Raw genomic sequence first — 23,632 nt, forward strand, 5'->3', positions numbered from 1 at the left:
ATTGACTACTGCAATGCGGTGTTCACTGGATGTTCAAACTGTTCTTTATACAGCCTCTAGTTAATCCAAAATGTGGCTGCGAGAATTATTACTAGAACAAGAAAATACGAACACATAACTCCAGTTTTTAAATCCTTACACTGGCTCCCGGTTAAGTTTAGGGCAGATTTCAAAATCCTTCTTTTAACATATAAAGCATTAAATGGTCGAGGTCCGGCTTACTTGTCTGAACTTATCATGACTTACAAACCTGAGCGCACATTAAGATCCCAAGATGCCGGTCTGCTTATGATTCCAAGGATTAATAAAATAACAGTGGGAGGTTGAGCTTTTAGTTACAGGGCCCCTAAATTGTGGAATGGTCTGCCTGCTACTATAAGAGATGCCCCTTCGGTCTCAGCTTTTAAATCCCGGCTGAAGACTCACTACTTCAGTTTAGCATATCCTGACTAGAGCTGCTGATTAGCTGTACAGACTGCATCTCTGTTGTTAGTCATTAGCACTCAAACATAAGTAACATGATAGTTAGAACTGGTTACTAACCCTCACCTATTCTGTTTCTCTTCTCTGTACTCAAATGTGCCACTTGGTGCCACAGTCCACCTGCCAAGTTGTTTTGCCTGCCTAAGGAAAAGTCATCCCAGATGGAGGATCGCAGGAATCGTGGGAGAGAGGGGTACTTTCATCGGATTGGATGTCCCAGCGCTGTTTCAGCCGTAGAATGGCCAAATCGGGGAGGCAGCTTGAAGGATGAGGTCTCCAGGACTCTACACAAATCCAAATCTTATTATGGGATATATCATCTACTGTTAAATTCTGCTATGTAATTCTAAAATTTATATTTATAATTTATAATTTATAATTTTTTATTTTATTTATTTTAGTATATTGAGGAATTGTTCTGTTCTGTGAACTGCATTGTATTGTATTGACCCCCTTCTTTTGACACCCACTGCACGCCCAACCTACCTGGTAAGGGGTCTCTCTTTGAACTGCCTTTCCCGAGGTTTCTTCCATTTTTTCCCTACAAGGTTTTTTTGGGAGTTTTTCCTTGTCTTCTTAGAGAGTCAAGGCTGGGGGGCTGTCAAGAGACAGGGCCTGTTAAAGCCCATTGCGGCACTTCCTGTGTGATTTTGGGCTATACAAAAAAATAAACTGTATCTGTATCTGTATATGGGATTAAATCATTTAGAGATTTGTGTATAAATAATGTCTTTGTATCCTATGATCAATTACACTCCAAATTTAATCTCCCATCAGCACAATTTTTCCACTATCTCCAAATTAGAAACTTTGCTGAACAAAATCTTCCCCGTTTTTCCTCACCTTCCACTTATTTCTATTCCAGAAGAGATATCGATCAGTCTTGGGGACTTTCTATAATATATCAAAACATTTTAAAGTCCCTTCCTTTTAAAGATCCGAGAGTACAGTGGGAAAAGGATCTCACACTCAACATTTCAGAAACGGAATGGAAGGCAGCGATGCACAGAATTCACTCAAGCTCCATATGTGCAAAACATTCAATTATTCAACTTAAAATCTTTTATCGAGCACATCAGTCTTGTTTAAAATTGTCCAAAATATTACCAGGGTAATAGTCAACCTGCAAACATTACAGTTAAGCTCCAGCCTCTCTGGGTCACATGTTTTGGGTGAGTACCAAATTGACAAAATTCTGGACAAAAATGTTTAAATGCCTATCAGACAGCCTTGGTATCCCAATCTCTCCTAACCCATTAACAGCTGTGTTTGGTGGGCTCACAGAGGGGCTTCAAGTGAAGAAGGACAGACAAACTGTCATTGCCTTTACTTCATTATTGGCACGTAGACTTGTCTTATTCAACTGGAAGAATCCTAACCCGTCTCTTTTAAGTCAATGGGTAACTAATGTTATACAGTCATCCCTCCTTCATCTCGGGGGTTGCGTTCCAGAACCCCCCGCAAAAGGTGAAAATCCGCAAAATAAAAACCATATGTTTATATGGTTATTTTGATATTGTCACGCTTGGGTCACAGATTTGCATAGAAACACAGGAGGTTGTAGAGAGACAGGAACGTTATTCAAACATTTGTCTCTTTTTCAAAAGTTTAAACTGTGCTCCATTACAAGACAGATGACAGTTCCATCTCACAATTAAAAGAGTGCAAACATATTTTCATCTTCAAAGGAGTGCGCGTCAGGAGCAGAGAATGTCAGAGAGAGAGAGAGAGAGAAAAGCAAACAATCAAAAACCGATAGGTGCTGTTCGAGCTTTTAAGTATGTAAAGCATCGTGCGGGAAGCATATCGCGCAACAAAGCAGCCACAAGTAAGCCCAGCAAGGAAGGGAGCAATGTGAAGGTAGTCTTTCAGTGTTTTTTAGACGAGCGTCCGTGTCCTCTAGGGGTGCGAAAAGCCCCCCTGCTCACAATATATTTGAGGAGTTTTATTTAATACGTAATACCTGCTCTGATTGGGTAGCTTCTCAGCCATCTGCCAATAGCGTCCCTTGTATGAAATCAACTGAGCAAACCAACTGAGGAAGCATGCACCAGAAATTAAAAGACCCATTGTCCAATGAAACCCACGAACCAGCGAAAAATCTGCGATATATATTTAAATATGCTTACATCTAAAATCCACGATAGAGTGAAGCCGCGAAAGTCGAAGTGCGATAGGGATTACTGTATACTACTTGAAACTGGAAAAATTAAATACTCACTTAGCTGATTTGTGCAAAACGTTTTTAAAACCTGGCAGGACCTAATCAATAACATTTTAGAATAAACACTTTCATTGGGGAGAAGGACTCTTTTCTCTCTTTACTACTCTTAACCGTTTTGCTCTGCTTGTTGGCCTTCCTGTCTTTCTCATGATTTGAATTTAGTTTGGTTAAGTTTGACTTGATTGTATGGAATGTTGCATGATTTTAATAAATTCAATAAATGATAAAAAAAAAGAATTCTGCAGGATGTAGTTTGATGTCTTTGACCATTTTGAAGACCTAGATTAGCTCCCCACACAGTCTCCTTTGCTGTCGAGACTTAACAGGTTTCATTCCCAGTAGGACATGTCCTTACGTCCTGAGATACACCTGGTTTCTCTCCTCTGCTCTCCCTTTTTTGTGTCGTGGTCACCAGAGCTTCATACAATACTCTAGATCAGTGTTGTTTCAACTACTTTTGGGTCACAAGTTGGTATTATTGATAATGGTGGTGGGTTGTGAAAGGTCACTCAGTGGGTTGCTACTCCAATGATTGTATTCCAGAAGCTCAGGGCCAGCTAAGATGTTCATGCTAGAAACACTAAGGTGGACACTTACTGTACATGGAAAAGGTGGGGAAACACTGCTCCAGATGACTGATACCATTGTAGTCTAGTGCCTTGGGTTGGTGTTCACCATGGAAGGATGACTAATTAAATGAAGTGTCTTGTTTATTAGGTTCAAGTTAAGCCATTGATTCTTAAACTGGTAAAATGCTTTCTGTTTTAAAGTGGTATTTGAGACTAATAAACAAACTTCCTTGGTTTCAGATCCATCATCATATTATGCAACTTTTTACCATGGCGCATGTCAGAATTGCAGCTGTTGATTTTGTCACAGCACCATAGTCAAATTACATGATTCAAACCTGTCGAGTGCCAATCTTCCAGTTCAGCCATGCTCGCCCATTTTTCTGATAGCCAATAGCGTGTTTCCAGGCAGAGAGGTTCTTTACAAAGGGTTAACAACTGCAGTGAGTTCATATCAATCTCTGTCATTTAATTCTTTTATAGTATTTCTATTGTGTGATGGTATGTAAAATACGAGACATCAGACCGACGAGCTTCTCTCCTGTTTGTGAGGTTCATAACACGCATGTTCCTTATTACCGGTTGCTGTAAATTGTACATCTGGATTAGCATTCATTGATTCATTTGGTTGTAATTTGGAGTCCGCCCCTCCAATCAAAGGGAAAAACCAAAGCCAGCTAGTCACAGGCCAGTTGGCCTCAGTCATCAGGCATGTCACATTTGACGATCGACTTCTTGAGTGTGCACCACTGTCTGCAACTGGCAAAGAGTATGAAAATGAAAATCGCTGGAAAAGTTGTCTAATGTGACACGGGCTGAAGTAGCATCACCTGACCAGAGAGAGATTGGGCCTAAAAATTCCCTTTATTACTGAACTTTCCTTAAATTCCCAGGGATATAATTCAGAATTTTCACCTGAGCGAACGAGTACTCTGGCCCCATACGACTCCTGGTACCAGCCTGGGTAATCTTCGCTAATGATCTTGATGTTTCGACTGAGAAGTCCGACGTCCGCTGCCAGGGTATACTGCTCATTTGTGTCATTGATATAGTAAATTTCAGCTGGAAGAAAAAACACAGATTGGAAAAATTAACACAATGTATGTTTGGGAAAAAGTACCAGTTAATAGCCTGCTCCCTTACCAAATACTTTATGTGAATTTCAAAATGTTTCAGTCTTTAATTTACAACGCTAAATATAATGAAGAAAAAGGTGCCAAAATGTGTATTTACTGTTTACAGGTGTGTGTTTAATTACCTTCATTGCTTTAGCACAAATGTCTTTCTAACTTTCAAATTGTGCAGATTTTTACGAGACACATCTTTCACAGGACCCCCCCCAAGCATACAATTGGAGACACATATTGGAAATATTCTTCTGCTGTCCTGAATCGATTTTAAAACCTGCAAACGTTTAAGCCACAATAGGAAATCTGAGATCGATCTACCGATGTGTGCATAGGAGAGCGAATGGTTGAGGATCAGGGTCTTCATATCCTCTGAAATGGCGACGATCTGCCTTGTTTCGGCCTGCCGGGGGTTGTAGCTGGTTGTGGTGATCAGAATGTCGTCTCCAACCTAAATTAAATGCAAACAATAAGAATTTCATTGATGATGTCAAAAAGGTGAAACACCACTGATGAGTCGGAAGAATAAAATTTAGTGCTGTTTTTAAAAATGATACAAATTTCAAAGAAAATGGTGTTTCTAAATGATATTAAATCAGACATTACTTCTTGAACCACTAAATGTGCACACTTACTGTAAATCAAATGCAGTTTAATAACTGTAGTGTTATTCATTTGGAATGACATACAAATTGGTGACTTAGACTATAAACGAACATTGAAATTAGTTGGGGCAGTGGGGGGAACAAAATGCAATAAATCTGCCAACGTCTGTACCTGCCAATCGACCATGTCGGCTAGAGAAATCGACGTGGATCCGGCATCTGCTGTCATTGCCAGTTTTGTCCGGTATATGGAGTGAGGCTTGCCATGGAGGTCCAGGGTTCCGAAAACCCCTAGAAATATTTAAGCAAAACACAACAACATTACATGATATAACGTTCTTGAAGCAGCTTAATTCAATTCAGGATTCAAAAGGTTCTTCTCTTCCCAAATGGCCCATCCTAGCTGGACCAGACAAAAGGCAGGAAAACAACCCTAGAAGAGAGCCAGTCCGTTTCACACAGCCGCACTCACACCAGCCCATTGTTGAATTTCCAATTAACCTAACCAACAATATAAAAAAATATAATTGTCTTCTGTTCCTGGGGAATGCACAAATGGATATCCTTTGGCATATATTAAAAATAATGCAGGAAACATTTAAAACAATCTCAGAAGGCATGTGTAATATTTTCTGTGAAGACATTCATTTGCAGATTTTCACTTACCTAGAACCTTTGCTCCAAGGTAAAAGCCTTCTGGCAAAAGCCAGTCTGGTGTCAGCATGTTTCCTCTAAAAATGATCTGAAGTTCACCTTGAAAGGGTTCATCTGGTTGACCCACAAGCAACTTACCACCCTGTATGGAACAATTAAAGGAGCTCAGTTCAGCAAAAGTACCATGAAATCCCTAGTGAGACAAAACTCCTCGGACGACAATAGCTTTACTAACAAATTGTCTCTGTTTCTCCATACGTATACTGCACACAAAGTGCCAAGACCTAAACAATTAAATCAGGTAAATGACAACGGTGTCCAAGAACCATAAATAAATGGTGGAGCCCACAGAAACAAATACCCAAAATGGAGAAGCCTTGACGTAACTAAAACAAACAGAAATATTCAATAACCAAAGGGGCAAAACTGGCTAAAGGAGACAGCATAACATGGACTCATGGCACATGGCACACTTTAAAACTGAAATGCTACCCACCGTTTCACAGCGCTGCCTTGTTTAAGGTCAGGACGTTTAATGCTGCCACTATTAAACTCGAGGGTAGCACAGGGAAATAACAGAATACTCCACCGAAAAATAATGTTTCTTTATATGTTAAGTAGTCAAAGTAACCCGTGTTGTCAGTGTAAATAAATGAGGAAAAACTTTATGTGGCTAAGCACAACCCGAGATGAGACAAAAAGACAAACTCTTAGACAAAAGCTGTAATCCAGCAAGACAATAACTTTTACCCAGACTAGATAAGAAGAAAACTTAATGCGCTCTGAAGATATCTGCCATCAGCCATAGTGCCCTCCTGCTGCTTGATGGGAATTGTAGTCCCCATGTCAGCTCTGGTTTTTGGGTTCCCACATCTCCCGCTATAATATCTATAATATGACATATTAAATTAAATTTTAAGTCAGACCTCTGGTAAGGGACATGTAAAATTTCACGCTAATCGGTTTAGCCATTTTTACGTGATAAGCGAACAAACAAACAGATATCCAAACGGAAACTTTATTTAATCAGTTTTGCAGTAATGACTGAGAAAAGAATCTCATTAATTGAGAGCAAAAAAAGATTATAATATAACAGAAGCTAAAGACGTCCAGTGCTGTACAACAGCAAATGATGTGAAAAAACTTCTGAAGTGTAACGTAATCCACATGTGAAATCATCCAGTCGTACGCTCACAGTGTGTACAAAGCAGGCACTTCTTATTCAAATATCGTTAAACAAATCCATCTAGAAAGTCTGAGTAGCTCATGTCCAGGGTTATTGTGCAGACAGGATTGAGTTTTTGGAAATGAAAATACACCTCCAAAGCTTAGCATTATGGGAAAGAATTTCCTTTTTATGATTTGTGCTTGTTTTTCTGGAAGCATTTATTTAACCATATCATAGTATCATATTTATTTATTTAACCATATCATAGTTAAAAAATGCTTGTGTTTTGCATGGTGTGAGCAAATGACTTTGGACGTTTGTAACGTTATATACTTTTCATGGATGCTTTTTAGATTGTTTACCATTGTACGGCACTTTTCGCCAATTTTTTCTCAGTCATCACTACAAAACACATAGCATAAGTAACGCACAACAAGAAGATTGTTTTGGGGTGACCTATTCTTTTAATATTCAGGCCATTTTCTACATCCACATATTTTTCCATATTTGAATTCCTCACCATTTACCTATCAGAGTGCCCAGTGGGTCATTTACCTGAATATACAGGTAGGTGGTCCTGATGATGACGGTCCTGTTGTTGTTATCTGTTGGCAGCGTTTCATTTGTAGCCCACATTGTGTATTTCGACATGTTGCTTGGCACTTCCAGTGTCCCGTAGACACTCAGTTTGCTTAGCCTGGGGATGTCAATGTCGATTACCACCAGCCATCCTGCAAGTGAGCACATAGGGGTTTTAGCCACATTACGTGTTTGCATAGCAGCAGTCATACCACCTGTGCATCAGAACAGGTAATCCACCTGAAGCTACGCAAGTTGAAACTGACAAGAAAATTGTACTCCGTAGTGAAAAGCAATTGATCATTTGGTTGAACCATTTTAATTATGACACGATTAAACAATGCCAAAATTAAATGCAGCACATACAAATGCATTACATTCCCATGTAGTTAATACGTTGGATTGCATTTCGTTTTGGCACAAATAACCTCCCATACTTAAAAGATGGACGGTTTGACAGACAGTCAATGGGGGCTTCAACCCGGAGCGATTCCTCTCCAATGACACTTAGTTTGTATTTTTAGCACTCTTTATTTTCTGCCATTTACTTCATTGTTTTTGGTTATTTGGTCTTTATAATCACTTGCTTATCAATTCATAATCGTGTTTTCACCTGAATATTAATTGCCATTTGCTTCATTCTTGTATTTTTGGCATTTAGAAATTAATATTTCTTGGCTTTAATTGTATTTTGCCTTTCTGGCTCTTCTGAATCGTCGTCTCTTGATTTGTTTGAGTAAACAGTAAATGAAGCAATGAGGCTCGTCTTATCTTTTTGGTGATCATGGTTCTCCTTTCTAATTTGTCAAATCCTACATCACACGACACATAAGGCTATTATGTCCCAGGAATACCAAGGTGATATTGGCAGCATGCTCTGTCCAAATGTCTCTGACAGATGTCCAGGCCCTTCATTGAGACCTCTGTTAGATGAACCCAAGGCCTCCATACTGCAGCTCTCCGACTCCTAGCTGCTTGTGTTTCCTTCCATAGTCGTATCAACCTGATGCTAGCAGCCCTTGGTTTCAGCCCCAGTTAGGACCAAAATGTTGTTTGTTTTGCTCCTTTTTCCCTTTTTCCATGTGACCTACACTGTGTAGTGGCTTCATGCAGATCGGGCCACTGCTTGTGGTTGTAAGTATCAAAGTGTGATACACACAGTCACTCGAACCGTACGTGCACTCTACACCATTCAGCTCTGGGATACTATGGACAAAGTGAACACACACTTAAGTCTCCTCAGCATCCTCTCTTATCATTAAACACTGGTCCAGTGTGAGTGTATGCCAGTGCCAAAGTCAGAAAACGTGAGCAGGCCCGGGAACAACTGGCGTGGGCAAGCAATCAGCCATTGCAATGGGATGTTCATTGATTGAAGTTTAGAATTGCTCTAAGGTCCACAGTGGGTGGGGTTCTGGGGGGGGAGTGTCTAACATAATTGACAATTTATGAGTAACATAATCAAATCAAAACATTGGGGGGGGGGGGGGGGTCTGGCTTCTAATTGGGCAGGTCTGGCCCCCCAAAAGCTTCACCCCGATGTGTGCTGTGACCGCACTGTGAAGCATCAGCACTTTATCTACAGTTGGCTCCCGTCTCGGTGTATTTCAGTCCTGCCAGGATAGACATTGGCATCAGTCTGAAAACTGAATGTAGGCCAGGAGAAGAAAGAAACTGATCCTCGAGAGCAAACCTAAAAATCTTAGCTGAAAAACAAACAAACAAAAACTCCTAAAGCCCTTAAGTCTTCGCAAATCTAACTTAACACACATATCGCTTTGAGTGTGAAACCAGAATTTTGGACACACAACATGACAGAACGCTATCTTATATAGTGTCCTGGCCACTGATGTCACCTGATGTGACTTCCAGTCACCACAATGTGTCAACAGGAGTTGTTGTCAATGGTAACCATCCACAAAACTACACCAAGGAAGGGCAACAAAAAGAACAAACAGAGAAACACATCAGGCTGAACTGACTGTCAATCATCATAATAATAATAATAATAATGACTGACATCATAATAAAATAATAATAATAATCATCATAATAATCATAATAATAATAATCTGCGGTGGGTTGGCACCCTGCCCGGGATTGGTTCCTGCCTTGTGCCCTGTGTTGGCTGGGATTGGCTCCAGCAGAAACCTGTGACCTTGTGTTGGATTCAGCGGGTTGGAAAATGAATGGATGGATAATAATATTATTATTATTATTATTATTATTATTATTAATAATAATAATCCCCAAGCTTAAACTTCTAACATATCCATCCATTTCCAACCCGCTGAATCTGAACACAGTGTCACGGGGGTCTGCTGGAGCCAATCCCAGCCAACACAGGGCACAAGGCAGGAACCAATCCCGGGCAGGGTGCCAACCCACCGCAGCTTCTAACATATTATGTTCCTAAATGTGTACAACTCCAATAAGCAGTGTAAAAATGAACTGAATTAAATTCAGGGTCAGGCATGACTTAATTAGGACTCTGCATCTCATTTAATAGTTTTGGTTAATTTTGGGTTTTGAAACAACAGAAGAATATTACTTTTCATTGGTTCACAAAGTTATTTTTATGGTCAGAGCATCTTTTTCCTTTATGTACCTCTCGGAATCACCACGCTGGAACCAGTTACTGGGACGGCATAATTGTTTTCCGCTGAAGTCAACCAGAAAGTAGTGTTGGACCAAAGGCTACAATAAAAAAGGTAGAATTCATTGTTGTGTGTACAGAATCCCAGGGCATAGGAAACACTTTATTACAAAATAATAAAAAAGACATAAAGGGCATGAGGTTCAGTGCGATTTGAAATATGCCCTGTACTACAGCAGTACCCAACCACGGATATCAAGCCAGCCCATCGAAGGGGACACATTCATTCAGGCCGTCCAGTTCAGAGGGACCAAAAAAGTGATGATGTGTTTGGCCTTACAGTGAAGCCCAGAGGCCATGGAAGAAAATACTCAAGAAAACAGACGGAAAATGGAAACACCGTGCAGACAGCAACACTGGAAAATGAATATTTTTGACATACTATAACATTCTCAGGCTTACTTATTCCACTTCATGGCCACAAGGGACCAGAGCACAAGAAGTGAATCCAACACTGGACCAGGTGAGAGTCCATTGAAGTCATCAATTACCTTGCATGTCTTTAGGGATGTGGGGAAAAAAAAATGAAGTGGCCAGAGAAAAATCAACACAAACGCAGGAAGAATGTGCAAACTTCACACACCCAGTGACTGGATTGGGGATTTGAACCCAGAATGCTGGAGTTGTGAGGGAGCAGTGCCAACCATTGTGCCACAGTGCCTCCCCCCCACATGTAATTGTTTAAATCTGCATGCTTTTCACTTACGTAATTCCACTCGTTCTTGGGGGTGGGGCTGTTGTAGTCGTCGCCATACCTCCTCCTCCTCTTCCTCCTCCTCCTCCTCCTGAGTAACAGCTTGTGAAGTAGCATTGATAAATCAGGAAGTTTACATCTGTGTTCTTTTCCAAAGGATCCAAACTTGAGCTATACTGGTACCATGAGTTTGTATTTCCTGAAACTGTAATGAACAACAAGGCATACTCTAATCTCGAGTTTTACCAGATAACAAGAGGCAGAGCTCACCAAGGCACTATATAATGCAAAAGATAGACAGATATCCAGGTAGCAACTCAATACTCTTTAAAGGAGGCCACATTTGATCAATTAATAGCAACCCAGCAGAGTGTAAAAGCTCCTGGCAGACATTAGCTCATACAAATTACCAAGATATACAGGTGCTGGTCATAAAATTAGAATATCATGACAAAGTTGATTTATTTCAGTAATTCCATTCAAAAAGTGAAACTTGTATATTAGATTCATTCATTACACACAGACTGATGTATTTCAAATGTTTATTTCTTTTAATGTTGATGATTATAACTGACAACTAATGAAAGTCCCAAATTCAGTATCTCGGACAATTAGAATATCAATTAAGACCAATGCAAAAAAAGGATTTTTAGAAATGTTGGCCAACTGAAAGGTATGAACATGAGAAGTATGAGCGTGTACAGCACTCAATATTTAGTTGGGGCTCCTTTGGCCTGGATTACTGCAGCAATGCGGCGTGGCATGGAGTCGATCAGTCTGTGGCACTGCTCAGGTGTTAGGAGAGCCCATGTTGCTCTGATATTGGCCTTCAGCTCTTCTGAATTGTTGGGTCTGGCGTATTGCATCTTCCTCTTCACAAAACCCCATAGATTTTCTATGGGGTTAAGGTCAGGCGAGTTTGCTGACCAATCAAGAACAGGGATACCATGGTCCTTAAACCAGGTACTGGTAGCTTTGGCACTGTGTGCAGGTGCCAGGTCCTGTTGGTAAATGAAATCTGCATCTCCATAAAGTTCGTCAGCAGCAGGAAGCATGAAGTGCTCTAAAACTTCCTGGTAGACGGCTGCATTGACCTTGGACCTCAGAAAACACAATGGACCAACACCAGCAGATGACATGGCACCCCAAACCATCACTGACTGTGGAAACTTTACACTGGACCTCACGAAACATGGCTTCTGTGCCTCTCCTCTCTTCCTCCAGACTCTGGGACCTTGATTTCCAAAGGAAATGCAAAATTTACTTTCATCAGAAAGCAGCAATCCAGTCCTTTTTGTCTTTGGCCCAGGCGAGACGCTTCTGACGCTGTCTCTTGTTCAAGAGTGGCTTGACACAAGGAATGCGACAGCTGAAACCCATGTCTTGCATACGTCTGTGCCTGGTGGTTCTTGAAGCACTGACTCCAGCTGCAGTCCACTCTTTGTGAATCTCCCCCACATTTTGTTTCCCAATCCTCTCCAGGGTGCGGTTATCCCTATTGCTTGTCCACTTTTTTCTAGCACATCTTGTCCTTCCCTTCGCCTCTCTATTAATGTGCTTGGACACAGAGCTCTGTGAACAGCCAGCCTCTTTAGCAATGACCTTTTGTGTCTTGCCCTCCTTGTGCGAGGTGTCAATGGTGGTGTTTTGGACAACTGTCAAGTCAGCAGTCTTCCCCATGATTGTGTAGCCTACAGAACTCGACTGAGAGACCATTTAAAGGCTTTTGCAGGTTTGAGTTCATTAGCTGATTAGAGTGTGGCACCAGGTGTCTTCAATATTGAACCTTTTCACAATATTCAAATTTTTCGAGATACTGAATTTGGGACTTTCATTAGTTGTCAGTTATAATCATCAAAAGAAATAAACATTTGAAATACATCAGTCTGTGTGTAATGAATGAATCTAATATACAAGTTTCACTTTTTGAATGGAATTACTGCAATAAATCAACTTTGTCATGATATTCTAATTTTATGACCAGCACCTGTATAAAGTCCTGTGGTAGTCAAATGTAGAGGACACTTCACTTCAGCTCCAGTCACTAAGGGTTATGTGATGGGAGCAGAAGATGAATACGCAGCAGCTGTCACAAGTGCTGAGGCACAGTAGAGCACAGTCCAGTCCAGTACAGTGTGTACTTTCTCACTGTTTTCAGTCATTTTGTTCCTTTCTTCAGACTTGGCACAGAATGTGGGCAGCAGTTTAATGAGCTCGCTTGCGGGTCACAGCCCTCCGATGCTGCAAACAGTTGGCTGCAAAACTTGAAGGCTACTGAAATCACCTGGCCACTACTTCTTTGCAGTGGCATTCATTTCTTAACTGTGTTTTTATGCTCCTCTTTGTAAGTTTAGAGGTTTTCTTGACCATTTAAGTTTGGCTTTACTTGTCAAATTTAGACCCAGTTTAACTTCAACACCTGTCACTAAATGTTAGTTGTGACCTTAGTGGCAGCGCTCTTACAAGAGCTGGGCAACACAACAGTGTTAGAGCTAAGATCCTTGTTGAAGATCATGGAAGCGGTTAGCTGGGAAGCATGTAGCAGTGTGCTGGCTGTGTGCTGCAGGGGGCGCCACTGAACCTCTCCATTGCTATTGCCACACACCCACATGTAGCTCAGCCAGGTCAATGCAATACCCGACCATCAGTGGGGGGCTAACACATACTGAGGGTACATGGATTTGCCAGGGTTTGGCCAGTGACAGAACTAATCAGCTGTGCTCTCACTCTGACCAGTGACCGAAGTGCTTAGACTGTGTGCCCAGTATGAGACATTAAGTTATTATCTTGTGGGATTAGAAATTTTAAAACAGAACTGAGTATCTTTAAATTGACTAGATGTTTCCCCCGTCACAATATGTTATGAAAAGTCGTACTTATGTAGTCCACGGTGGATGTGTTGTTGTCAAAGTACCAGTCTCCACTCATACTGCTGTGGTTGAAAGGCTGGGTCAGCCCCCTCCTGTTATCGACGATGTGATAGCCTTCATAATTCTGGGCACATCGATGCGTGATGATGACAAAATCGGATTCCTGTAAAATACACAAGAGAGCAGACGTTGCTTCAAAGGGCAGTCATTTCATCAAAAGAGACCACCCAGGTTTGCATGGACTTATGAGACACTGAAGACGTACTTAGCAGCACTGGGCACAAGGCAGGAATCAACCTTGGCTGGGGTGTTAGTTCAGCACAGGACACTCACACACTCACACACACACGCAAACACACGCACACACACACACTCACACACACAAACCAATTTAAAGTTGTCAGTTAGTTTCACAGGCATGTCGATGGGATGTGGGAGGAGAACCCAATTAATTTGATGCCAGGGCTGCAATTCAAACCCAAAACTGACAGCTGAGAGGCAGGGCTTGGCAATGCACCTCCTTACCGCTTACGATGAAAATGAAAACATAAAAATGTGGATTGACATCTGTATATGTATGGAAACAAAGCAGTCAAGTTGCAAGTTCAGGCCTCCATGGAATTTTTGGTCAACTTTTGCTTGAATTTTGACACAGTTGTACATCCATTTATTCATTCACTCTTTGAACTCCTATTATTCTGTCACATGTCAGGAGACTGTAGCCCTAAACACTGTGCCACCCTGCCACTCATGATTAAGAATTGAAATACTCAAATGAAAGGCGGCACAGTGGTGTAGTGGTAGCGCTGCTGCCTCACAGTTAGGAGACCCAGGTTTGCTTCCCGCGTCCTCCCTGCATGGAGTTTGCATGTTCTCCCCATGTCTGCATGGGTTTCCTCCCACGGTCCAAAGACATGCAGGTTAGGTGCATTGGCGATCCAAAATTGTCCCTGGTGTGTGGGGGTGTGTGTTCTGCGGTGGGCTGGCACCCTGCCTGGGGTTTGTTTCCTGCCCTGTGCCCTGTGTTAGCTGGGATTGGCTCCAGCAGACCCCAGTGACCCTGTAGTTAGGATATAGCGAGTTGGATGATGGATGGATGGAATACTCAAATGCAGTCACTTTTATTAGAATCGATTACTTAAAACCCTGATCTGAACTATCGTGAAGACCCTCCATTCAGTGGACTAATTGGGCAGATGGGGTATCCATTGATGCTGAAAGTAATGCTGAAGGTCTCCTGTACGGCTCACTTTGCTTATGCTAAGAGGAGGCACACAGCACCTGCCAATAAACAGTTTTCAAGTTAGCTTTCTTCTGCAATAGTCAACTTACCTTAAATCCGTAGAACGTCGCCTCATACAACCAGGTGTTGGTGGGTCCTAAAATGGGGAAATTCTGAAAGGTCCAATTAAAGGTTTGCCCATCAGGAATGAGCGCCAACCCGGAAACTATACTGGTACCTTAAATACAAAGGAAGAGCCACCATTACAACAAGAAGAGAGGGCACAAGTGCGGCAAGACAGCAAATACGTTTTTCCATCCTCCATGTTCATCTACATCATCATTACTCACAGTCTGAACTGGGCTAAGGACACATCCTCACTTAGTAATTTTATTTATTTATTTATTTTTATCCCCAGCTCAAAAAGCTAACCCAACCCCAAGCAGTGCTGGTCCACTTTCATAGCGTGGACATTGGCAGTGCCCACTTGGGGGTTGGCTGCGTGTTTCCCAGACACCCAAACATCATCTGAATTTTAATCAGGTGCTTTGATTTGTAAAGTGGGTTCAGCTCTTGAACACAAGAAGGTGGGCTTTTTTTCCTTCTAAATACACTCTGCGGATAAAAGTATGTGGACACCCCTCCGTATGATTGGGTTCAGGTGATTCGTAGTTAACATGTGTATTACATCAACCACATAGTCATGCAAAAAAACATTTGTTTCTACTAAAAAGCGTGGTGGCTTTGAAGGTGGCATTTTCATAGGATGGCACTTTTGTCACCAGTCAGTATGTGAAATTTCTGCTCTTTTAGATCTGCCCCGGTCAACTCCAAGTGCCGTTACTGTGAATTGGAAGTGCCTTGGAGCAGCAATGACAGCTCAGCCACAAAGTGGTAGACCCTGCGGTGTGCCAGTGCGGGGCCGCTGAGTGCTGCAGCACTAACAGTCAGGTCCATGAGTATCTGGACAGCTTGGAATGGGCATGTAGAGAATGACACAAACACAACGCTGAGTTACCGCCAAGCAGTCTGGGCATTAAAAGTATTCATAGTTGATAGAAGGTCTCCGCTAATTTAATTCTTAGTGAATTCATAAATATACACACAGATGGCTCTCAGGTCACAGTGGTCTTGACTCAATGCTGAATCCACATACTGTATATGAACAAGCAGATAAAACTCTAAGCTTTCTGAAGTTCAGTTCCTTTTTATCTACTGGCTTCATTTTTTACATACAAATCAGCCAGTCTAGTTGAATACACAGCAGCCATCACCAGAACATACACCTGAGCACAAACTCTGTCACTGTCTTCAGTCATTCTGCGCCTTTCTTCAGACGTGTCACTGAATGTAAATGGAGGTGCGGGCAGCAGCACGATGAGCTCACGTGCAGGGCACAGTCCTAAGGTGCCGGAAACAGTTAGCTGTTGAACGTGAGGTCTGTTTGAAGAACCTGGCCACCACTTCATTGCGGTGGCATTGGTGTCTTTACTGTTGTAATAACTCAGCCAGGGTTCATCCTCTGGCACGGGGTTCACATTCATGTTTTGTGTCTCTTTTGTTTATTTTTGATTTTTTAATTTATGTGCTTTAGTTTTGGTTTTGCCAATGTTTATGTTACAGCCAAAACCCAAAGTTTGGCCAGTTCCCAAATTGGCCGGCCATTTCGCATTTTGGCCGAGAGGTGTGGCCAAACTCCGAATGACTAGAAATGACCAGTGTATATGCTACTTTGGCCGGCCACTTCGCAAAGTGGCGAGAACTCCCTGGCCAAAATCTGATGTGCTGATGTAAGACTGTCTGCTCAAGGTGTGAAGATGCTTAAAACGTCAGATGCAGATTCAGAAGTGAGTTTTCCATTCTGCATGAGAAACTGCTCATGGGGTTTTGTACAGAAAGCGGACGCCACTTGAGACGGCCTTCCCCTCGCCCAAACACTAACCTTAAGGACAATAAAATAGGTCCCTGATATTAAGTCACTATTTTAGGACTAAAATGATAACAGAAATGTGAAACCTACTTATATACCTAATCTTAATTATTGTGAAAGAACCAAGTGGCGTCTGCTTTCTGAACAAAAGCCGCCAAGGCTCAAATTGCCGCTCATGCCTTTTTTCTTCCGACTTTGGCCGATCGCCCCATGCCGTTTCGCAAACTGGCCAGCCAAATCCTGAAATCAAGGAAAAGATCGGTCAATTTACAGTGACATTGGCCATTTCCCGCTTTGGCCGTAACATACATAAGCTTCCTTTGTTATGTCCCATGTAATTTGTGGGTGGTTCCCTATGTGGCGACACCTCCTGCCAGGAACTGTCGTTCGTGCTGCAAATCCTGAGGGTCATCCGCACGTCCTGACAGTTCATTTTGAATGCACTTTGGAGTTTTGGTAAGTTTTTGAGATTCTTCTGTCCTTATTGTAAATTATGGGATTTTCGACCTGTTTGCTCTGTGGGGCTTACACCTTATTGTTTTAAGTAGCTCCATTTTGTATCTTTGTGCTCTATGGAGCTTCTTTAGTAGTGAAGAGCTTTTCGTGTGAAGAATAAATCTTTTATTTTATAGAAATTCAATAAGACCCCTTATTAGGGGCAGAGTGGTGGCTCTGAGGCTAAGGATCTGTGCTGGTATCCCAAAGGTTGCCGGTTCAAATCCCTGTCACTGCCAAAAGAGATCCTACTCCTCTGGGCCCTTGAGCAAGGCCCTTAACCTGTAATTGCTCCAGGGGCGCTGTACAATGGCTGACCCTGCGCTCTGACCCCAAGGGGTATGCAAAAACTACCAAATTCCTAATACAAGAAATTGTATAAGGGGAAACAAAGAACAAAAAAAAAAAATGTGCCAAGCTGAGGTTTTTGATGGAATTTCCCCCTCTAGTGGGCATCTTTGGAAGTGCGTTTAGAACTCCCACTCATAAATAACTGTTGTGTTCTTCTGCTCCTTTTTGTGCTTCTTTCTGTGTTGTAAGTTTAGCAGTCTTTAACCATTCAGGTTTGGATTTTTGTTTTTTTTAAAGGTTTGAATTCTTAAAGTTTGTATGTCTGGTTATTTCAGTTTTGAACTCCATTTTGGAATTTAAAAATGACACACTTCTGTATTTCATGTTGTTTTCCTTGTTGACATATTTGGTTTAACCTTGGATATAATATGTAATATTCTAACCGTGATGTAAACATTTCAAACATCAGTATGGATGTTCAGAGCCAATGGATTTAAAACATCCAGCAATACAGACATATTTAAGAAAACAAATTGTAGATATATTGTGGCATATCTTTGTTCATTAAAGAGATAATAAAATTATTACCGTACCAAAGGAGTCAGACAGGAGCACGGGCATTGACAAATACCAGTATGTCCTAAAGGCCAAGCGATGGAAGGAGATGGTGGAGTCACAGATTGAGCCAGTGTAGCCCGCGCTCCACTCTGGCACTTGAAGCCGACAGTGAGAAGGGTCTAGCAGGGCGCTGTAAGGTATCACCGTGTTGTTAGCATGTCCTGGAAATGACATAAAGTAAAGCTTTACTGGTATAAAGTAGTAGAGATGTCCTCAAAAGTGTCCCACCTCACCTCTTCAGCTAACACAAATGAGACCAAACTCTGAACCAGAGCTGCAAATTCATGTATTTGTCAATTCAATTGCAGGGTCCCGGAAGCTGGAGCCCACCTTAGTAGCCTGGGTCTGGTAGGAACCAACCAAAGATGAGACAACAATCCATAAAACCCACTTTATCTTCAGCTGTGAAGTTTAGTTCAATCCCGACTGTTATTCCCTGACCAACTGTCCCTGTCTGCTCCTCTAAACTGGCATCCTGCACTGCAAGGTTTCAAGTCGAATCCCACACGTCCCATTTTTAGTCAGCTACATTTCGCTTTTTTAGCTATGTTTGAATTTATATTCATTTTTTAGTATCAATTTTCAAACCTAATTTCTGGCTTATTTGACTGCTCTTGTTTAGGACCTTCTGCTTTTGCATTTTGTTTGCCCCCTATGATTGTTCCTACTCCTGTTGCAGTTTGTCGTTGGGACTTTGTCAGTCTTGCTGACCTTTTTAATGCCTGTCTGTCTCCTGACGATGCTCCAGTTTAACTCTTAATGCTCTATTTTTTCATCCCTTTGGTGTATTGCTATGGACTCGCCCCATGATGCACCTCAGTTTGCAGTTTGTGAACTGCCAGGAGTCCGTCGGAGCCCCATGATGCCTGACTGAAAAGTGGTCTCCTTACAGCGTGAGCTAATAGATGAACTCCTTGTCAAGTCCACGCAGATAACGCATCTGAACACTTAAGCAGAACGCTTCCTGGTCACGTCAGCACAGTGTCACCAGTACACTCCAATCATCCAGTACTTGTTCATTGCTGTGGACTCACAACATGAGCCATCTCAGTTCACAGATTTACAACCCTTGCCTTCAATGTGAAACATCAGAACTACAATTCTGTAGTACAGTATGTCTGTAGAGACTGCAGCACAGTATCATGGACAGTTGAATTCTGCAGTCACAGTTGGGGTGATCATTGAAGCCAGTGAGAGGCCATCCATGGCTGCCACCACCACTTAGCCACCTCTCATCAACCAAGCCTTTTCAGACAATTGTTATCCAGATGTTCTAGCTTTGGAGTGCCGTGACTTCACTTACTTTGTTGTTCTAATGTGTCAGAGAGGCTGCTCACCTTGAAGGTTGAGTGTTTATGTGACCATGAGTGGGCTACACTAAGGGTTTAACTAAACATGTTAATGGGTCACATGTTTAGGGGTCTCCGTCTGTAAATTCAGACACACTGCCGTATCTGTGAAATGTTTCTCACTGATTTGATGCTCTGTGTGCCCTGTCATCCCCACACAGATAATGAGATGCACCCAAAGGCGAGGGCTCTAAGAAGACACACCACTCCAAATGCTTACCTGTAAGAGACCCGTCAGTGTCAATCAGAGCTGCTTCATGCTCCCTTGTGAAGCCGGCCTTGTTGGTGGCATTAAAATACTGAACTCCCCTAAATTTAACTCTCCAGCCTCCACAACTGTTGTACCCACAACTTGAATCAATCGCTGATATGCCAATGGCAGCACAGCTTGAGCGGTCAAAGTTGATAAATTTAATTCCTGCGACAGTCAGTCCGTCATCTAATGGAAGTACAATTCCCCTCTGAGTGCAGTTGCCGGGCAGAAGGCCGAGTTCATCCAAGTGACCAATCACAGTGGCATTCATGATCATGGCACCACCCGCTTCACCCCAGCCAGTAACATAGCCATTTATAACTCGTTTCATTTCAATTCCAGCAAGTTCGTTATTCACCATCAGGAAATTCTTGAACTGCAGTGCTCCGGCGTTGAGCCACTCGGCTCCTTTCAGACAATTCCAAGTCATCAGAGAGTCAAAAACAGCTGGCTGGGGGTTATTCCAGTAGCAGTACCCTTGTTGCATTGGGTAATATTGTTCAAAAATCCACAATCCATACCAGCCTTGAGAGTGAACAGAGTTGTTATAAAACTGTCCTAGTATCTCATTTTTCTCACAAATGTTAGCGTCATGCAGTTCTCCACTGACTCTGTCTTGAAGTCGATACCAGAAGCCAATATGACTTCCTCCAGCTACTGCGTTGTGCCGAATTATGTTGTTGGGATTGCTTATCCAGAAGGCAGCTGGTGTGATATCGTCGTTCAAGAGACTGGTACTCTGCATCACAAACACTGCCAGGTTGTACTGAAGGACATTTCCTGTCTCGCTGCCATCTTCAAAGATAAGCGCGCCTCCCATGATGTCGTAGATGACGTTTCTCTCGACTAAGAGATTAGAGGTCTTGTACATAGTGACTGCTCTGTTATACGTCTGGTGAATGCTGCAGCCTCTGACATAAGAGGTGAAGTTAAGGTCTCCCATGAGGTGCCAGTTTATGGGGTAACGCCCAAGTCTGTAGGCTTGTCCAGCATGAAATACCTGCAAGGATGGGGAAAAACATTTTGTTTTAGATGTGAAATTATTAGAATGGAACACCTACTTCACATTTCCTTACTAGAGCGACCATTTTATTATTATTATTATTATTATTTTCATTGTCATATTAATGTCTTTGCTGCCCCTGTGGATTATCCAAAGTGGTTTGGGTATGTTATAAGGATTCCCCCGAGTAGCTTCTCTTGGAGAAGATCCTGGCATGTCCCATTACGCATAGACCCTGGACTTGCTGAAGGGATTAATCCTTGGGATTCCCCCAGGTAGATCAAAAATCTATAAATGAGGAATGAGAGGTCTGGGCTGCCACCACAAGCCTCACCAGGAAAAGAGATGAGGTAGAATGAAATATTAGAATAGTAGTTGTAGTAGAAATGCTGGCTATTGGGTTCCTACTGGACAAACTCAGGGCCTTACAAGGTCTAGAAATGTTTAAATTTGACTGTCCTCAACTTCAGCCCTGGAAGGCCACAGTGACTGTTGAGGTTGGTCTCCCAATCCAATTCCTTAATTAGAAGCCACTTATTGCTCCTGAATGTTCCACTAAAACTGGAATAACAGTCAGTCACCTGGAAAAGTTGACAAGAAAAGAAGCATAACCAAGGACACCTTGGCAAAAGGTCTAAACTGGGAAGTCAGTCAAGCGCTAGACAGATCCAAGGTGAACAAATCCTTCAAAAATCCTACAATTCTGAGCCATTAACCATGGAGAGTCTTTTAGAGACTACACACTGCAAGTGGAAGGAACTTATAGAGGGTCCCATGAGTGACATCATCAACTTCTGGAAACCAAACCCCCAGCAGCCTATCACTGGGTCATTGCAAATGACCCCTAAAGTGGCAGAACAGCTGACTTACTTCCACATATTCAATTCGGCCAATGGCCGAGGTCTGATTAGGCTGAGGTGTGCTGAACATGATGCACCCACCAAACTGGTCGCTGCCAACTTGGTCACCGTATCTTCCCTGAAAACAGGTCTGCACAGCAAATTCACCTGTGAAGTACAAAGGTGGGTTCAAGTTAGAGATTGTGGTTTAAACATTGAGCCAGCACATCGGTGTGGTGGCAGGGAGGCAGTTAGTGCTGCTGCTCAGGACTGCAGGTTCTGCCCGCGTCACACACATTTTCTTCTGTAGACCACCTCTCCACCGCAAACCAAAGGCATACAATGCAGGCTAAATGGCGCTGCTGAATTGTGCAATTAATGAGCTCAAAGACAAACTGCTCTCCCATTCATGGCTACTTGCTGCCTTCCTCCCAGTACACCCAGTACTAGTGACGGGCATTTTGATTCACTTTACTGCTTTGATTCTTTTTGAGCATGGGAAAGGGGGTATATAAATAAAATGTATTGTTATAAACTACTCATTTAAGTGAATTGATTCTTTCAAATAATTTGATTTGTTTAACTTAGCAATAGGGTTCGAGGTGAGCTTATAAGGGAAGTCTGGTTAAGTGCTGCATTCTGCTCTGATCACATTTCAAATATTTAATTTCATAATGCATATATTATTATTATATATATTAAATGATATATTTAACCTGCCGATAATTCATGACATTTTTCTGTTTATGAAGCATGACGATGCAGTTAGAATGTAAAATTAAAATAAGACAATACATTAGAGAATTGCAAGTGCATGAGCATTGTTTGACTCATTCTCGGGTAATGATTAGTTCCAGAATCAAATGAAGCAGAATTGTGAAAGCTGTTCTCTGGTAATCATCAATCATGGCTCAGTAGTGCGGGTACAGTCATTGACTTCCTGCAACAAATGAATTTCTACATGTCGTATTCTTGTTTAGCTCCATGTGGTTGACTGGTGATGTGTTGTATTTTGGTTGAACATGGAAGTAACGATGTTACCAGTGTCTGTACATGTGACTGTAGTATAACTGTGACAACTGCTACCACTACTGTATGATGTGATGGGCAGTGCAGGGTTAGTAAACGTATGGAGTAATGCTGGACGCTTGAGGTATAGAAGCACATTACAGGGACCAGAGACTCTTTCCATAACTTTAGTAGTCACAGTCTGAACATGTAGGATTACAATGTCAATGTTACTATTAAAAATCCAAGAAAAATAGTTGATAATCTTAATAGTAGAATATGCGGTACACAGTAAAATACATACCAGGATCAAATCCTTCAGGACAAGCTGGTATGGTGTCTTTCCACTCAATGTTTTCGGAGCCTCGGATGACAACATTACGAGTTAAAAGTCCAACTTCTGCTCTCGCTTCAAATTGTTGTCCGTCTGGTGTTCTGACAGAAACTCCTAAATGTGTATACTTGAGGGGGTTGGTCAGATTCACCGTTGTTCCATCTGAGGATATGGACTCAATTACCATCAGCTCATTTTGATTCTGGCTCAGCCTGAAAAATAATTCATATTTTTATAAGCTTAGGACTGATTTAAAAGAAATCCTCCCTTTAACTTATAAAGCCTTAAATGGACAAAGCTCTGCTTACTTATCTGAGCTCATCATTACTTATTAACTTGTTATTATTATTATTATTATTACTTATTAAGATCTCAAGATACCGGTCTGCTTATGATTCCAACGATTAATAAAATAAAGTGGGAGGTTGAGCTTTTAGTTACAGGGCCCCTAAACTGTGGACTGATCTGCCTGCTACTAGAAGAGAAGCCCCTTCATTCTTAGCTTTTAAATCAGGCTGAAGACTCACTACTTTAGTCTGGCATACCCTGCCTAGAGCTGCTGATTAGCTGTGCACACTGGCATTTCTCTTTATTAAATATATGTACAGAAATAGAAGTAATGCAATATTTATGAACTGTTGGACTAATCCTCCTCTAATCT

The 23,632-nt window shown here is 41.9% G+C and overlaps 1 protein-coding gene across 1 annotated transcript in view; it reads right to left on the reverse strand.

Annotated features, from left to right (window-relative positions):
* Positions 1–23,632, reverse strand: part of LOC114641880 (fibrocystin-L-like) — a 78,044-nt gene that overhangs the window by 40,956 nt on the left and 13,456 nt on the right. The window contains exons 5-17 of the mRNA XM_051935589.1: positions 22,942–23,183; positions 21,661–21,797; positions 19,755–20,787; positions 18,161–18,346; positions 14,962–15,089; positions 13,636–13,792; positions 10,772–10,964; positions 10,018–10,106; positions 7,386–7,561; positions 5,675–5,804; positions 5,181–5,299; positions 4,725–4,854; positions 4,192–4,338 (exon numbers count right to left, since the gene is read on the reverse strand). Of these exons, the coding sequence (XP_051791549.1) occupies positions 4,192–4,338; positions 4,725–4,854; positions 5,181–5,299; positions 5,675–5,804; positions 7,386–7,561; positions 10,018–10,106; positions 10,772–10,964; positions 13,636–13,792; positions 14,962–15,089; positions 18,161–18,346; positions 19,755–20,787; positions 21,661–21,797; positions 22,942–23,183 (2,867 nt within the window). The remainder of the gene's footprint in view (positions 1–4,191; positions 4,339–4,724; positions 4,855–5,180; positions 5,300–5,674; positions 5,805–7,385; positions 7,562–10,017; positions 10,107–10,771; positions 10,965–13,635; positions 13,793–14,961; positions 15,090–18,160; positions 18,347–19,754; positions 20,788–21,660; positions 21,798–22,941; positions 23,184–23,632) is intronic.

The sequence above is a fragment of the Erpetoichthys calabaricus genome, chromosome 13 (genome assembly GCF_900747795.2).
Source record: "Erpetoichthys calabaricus chromosome 13, fErpCal1.3, whole genome shotgun sequence".
Lineage (NCBI taxonomy): Eukaryota > Metazoa > Chordata > Cladistia > Polypteriformes > Polypteridae > Erpetoichthys > Erpetoichthys calabaricus.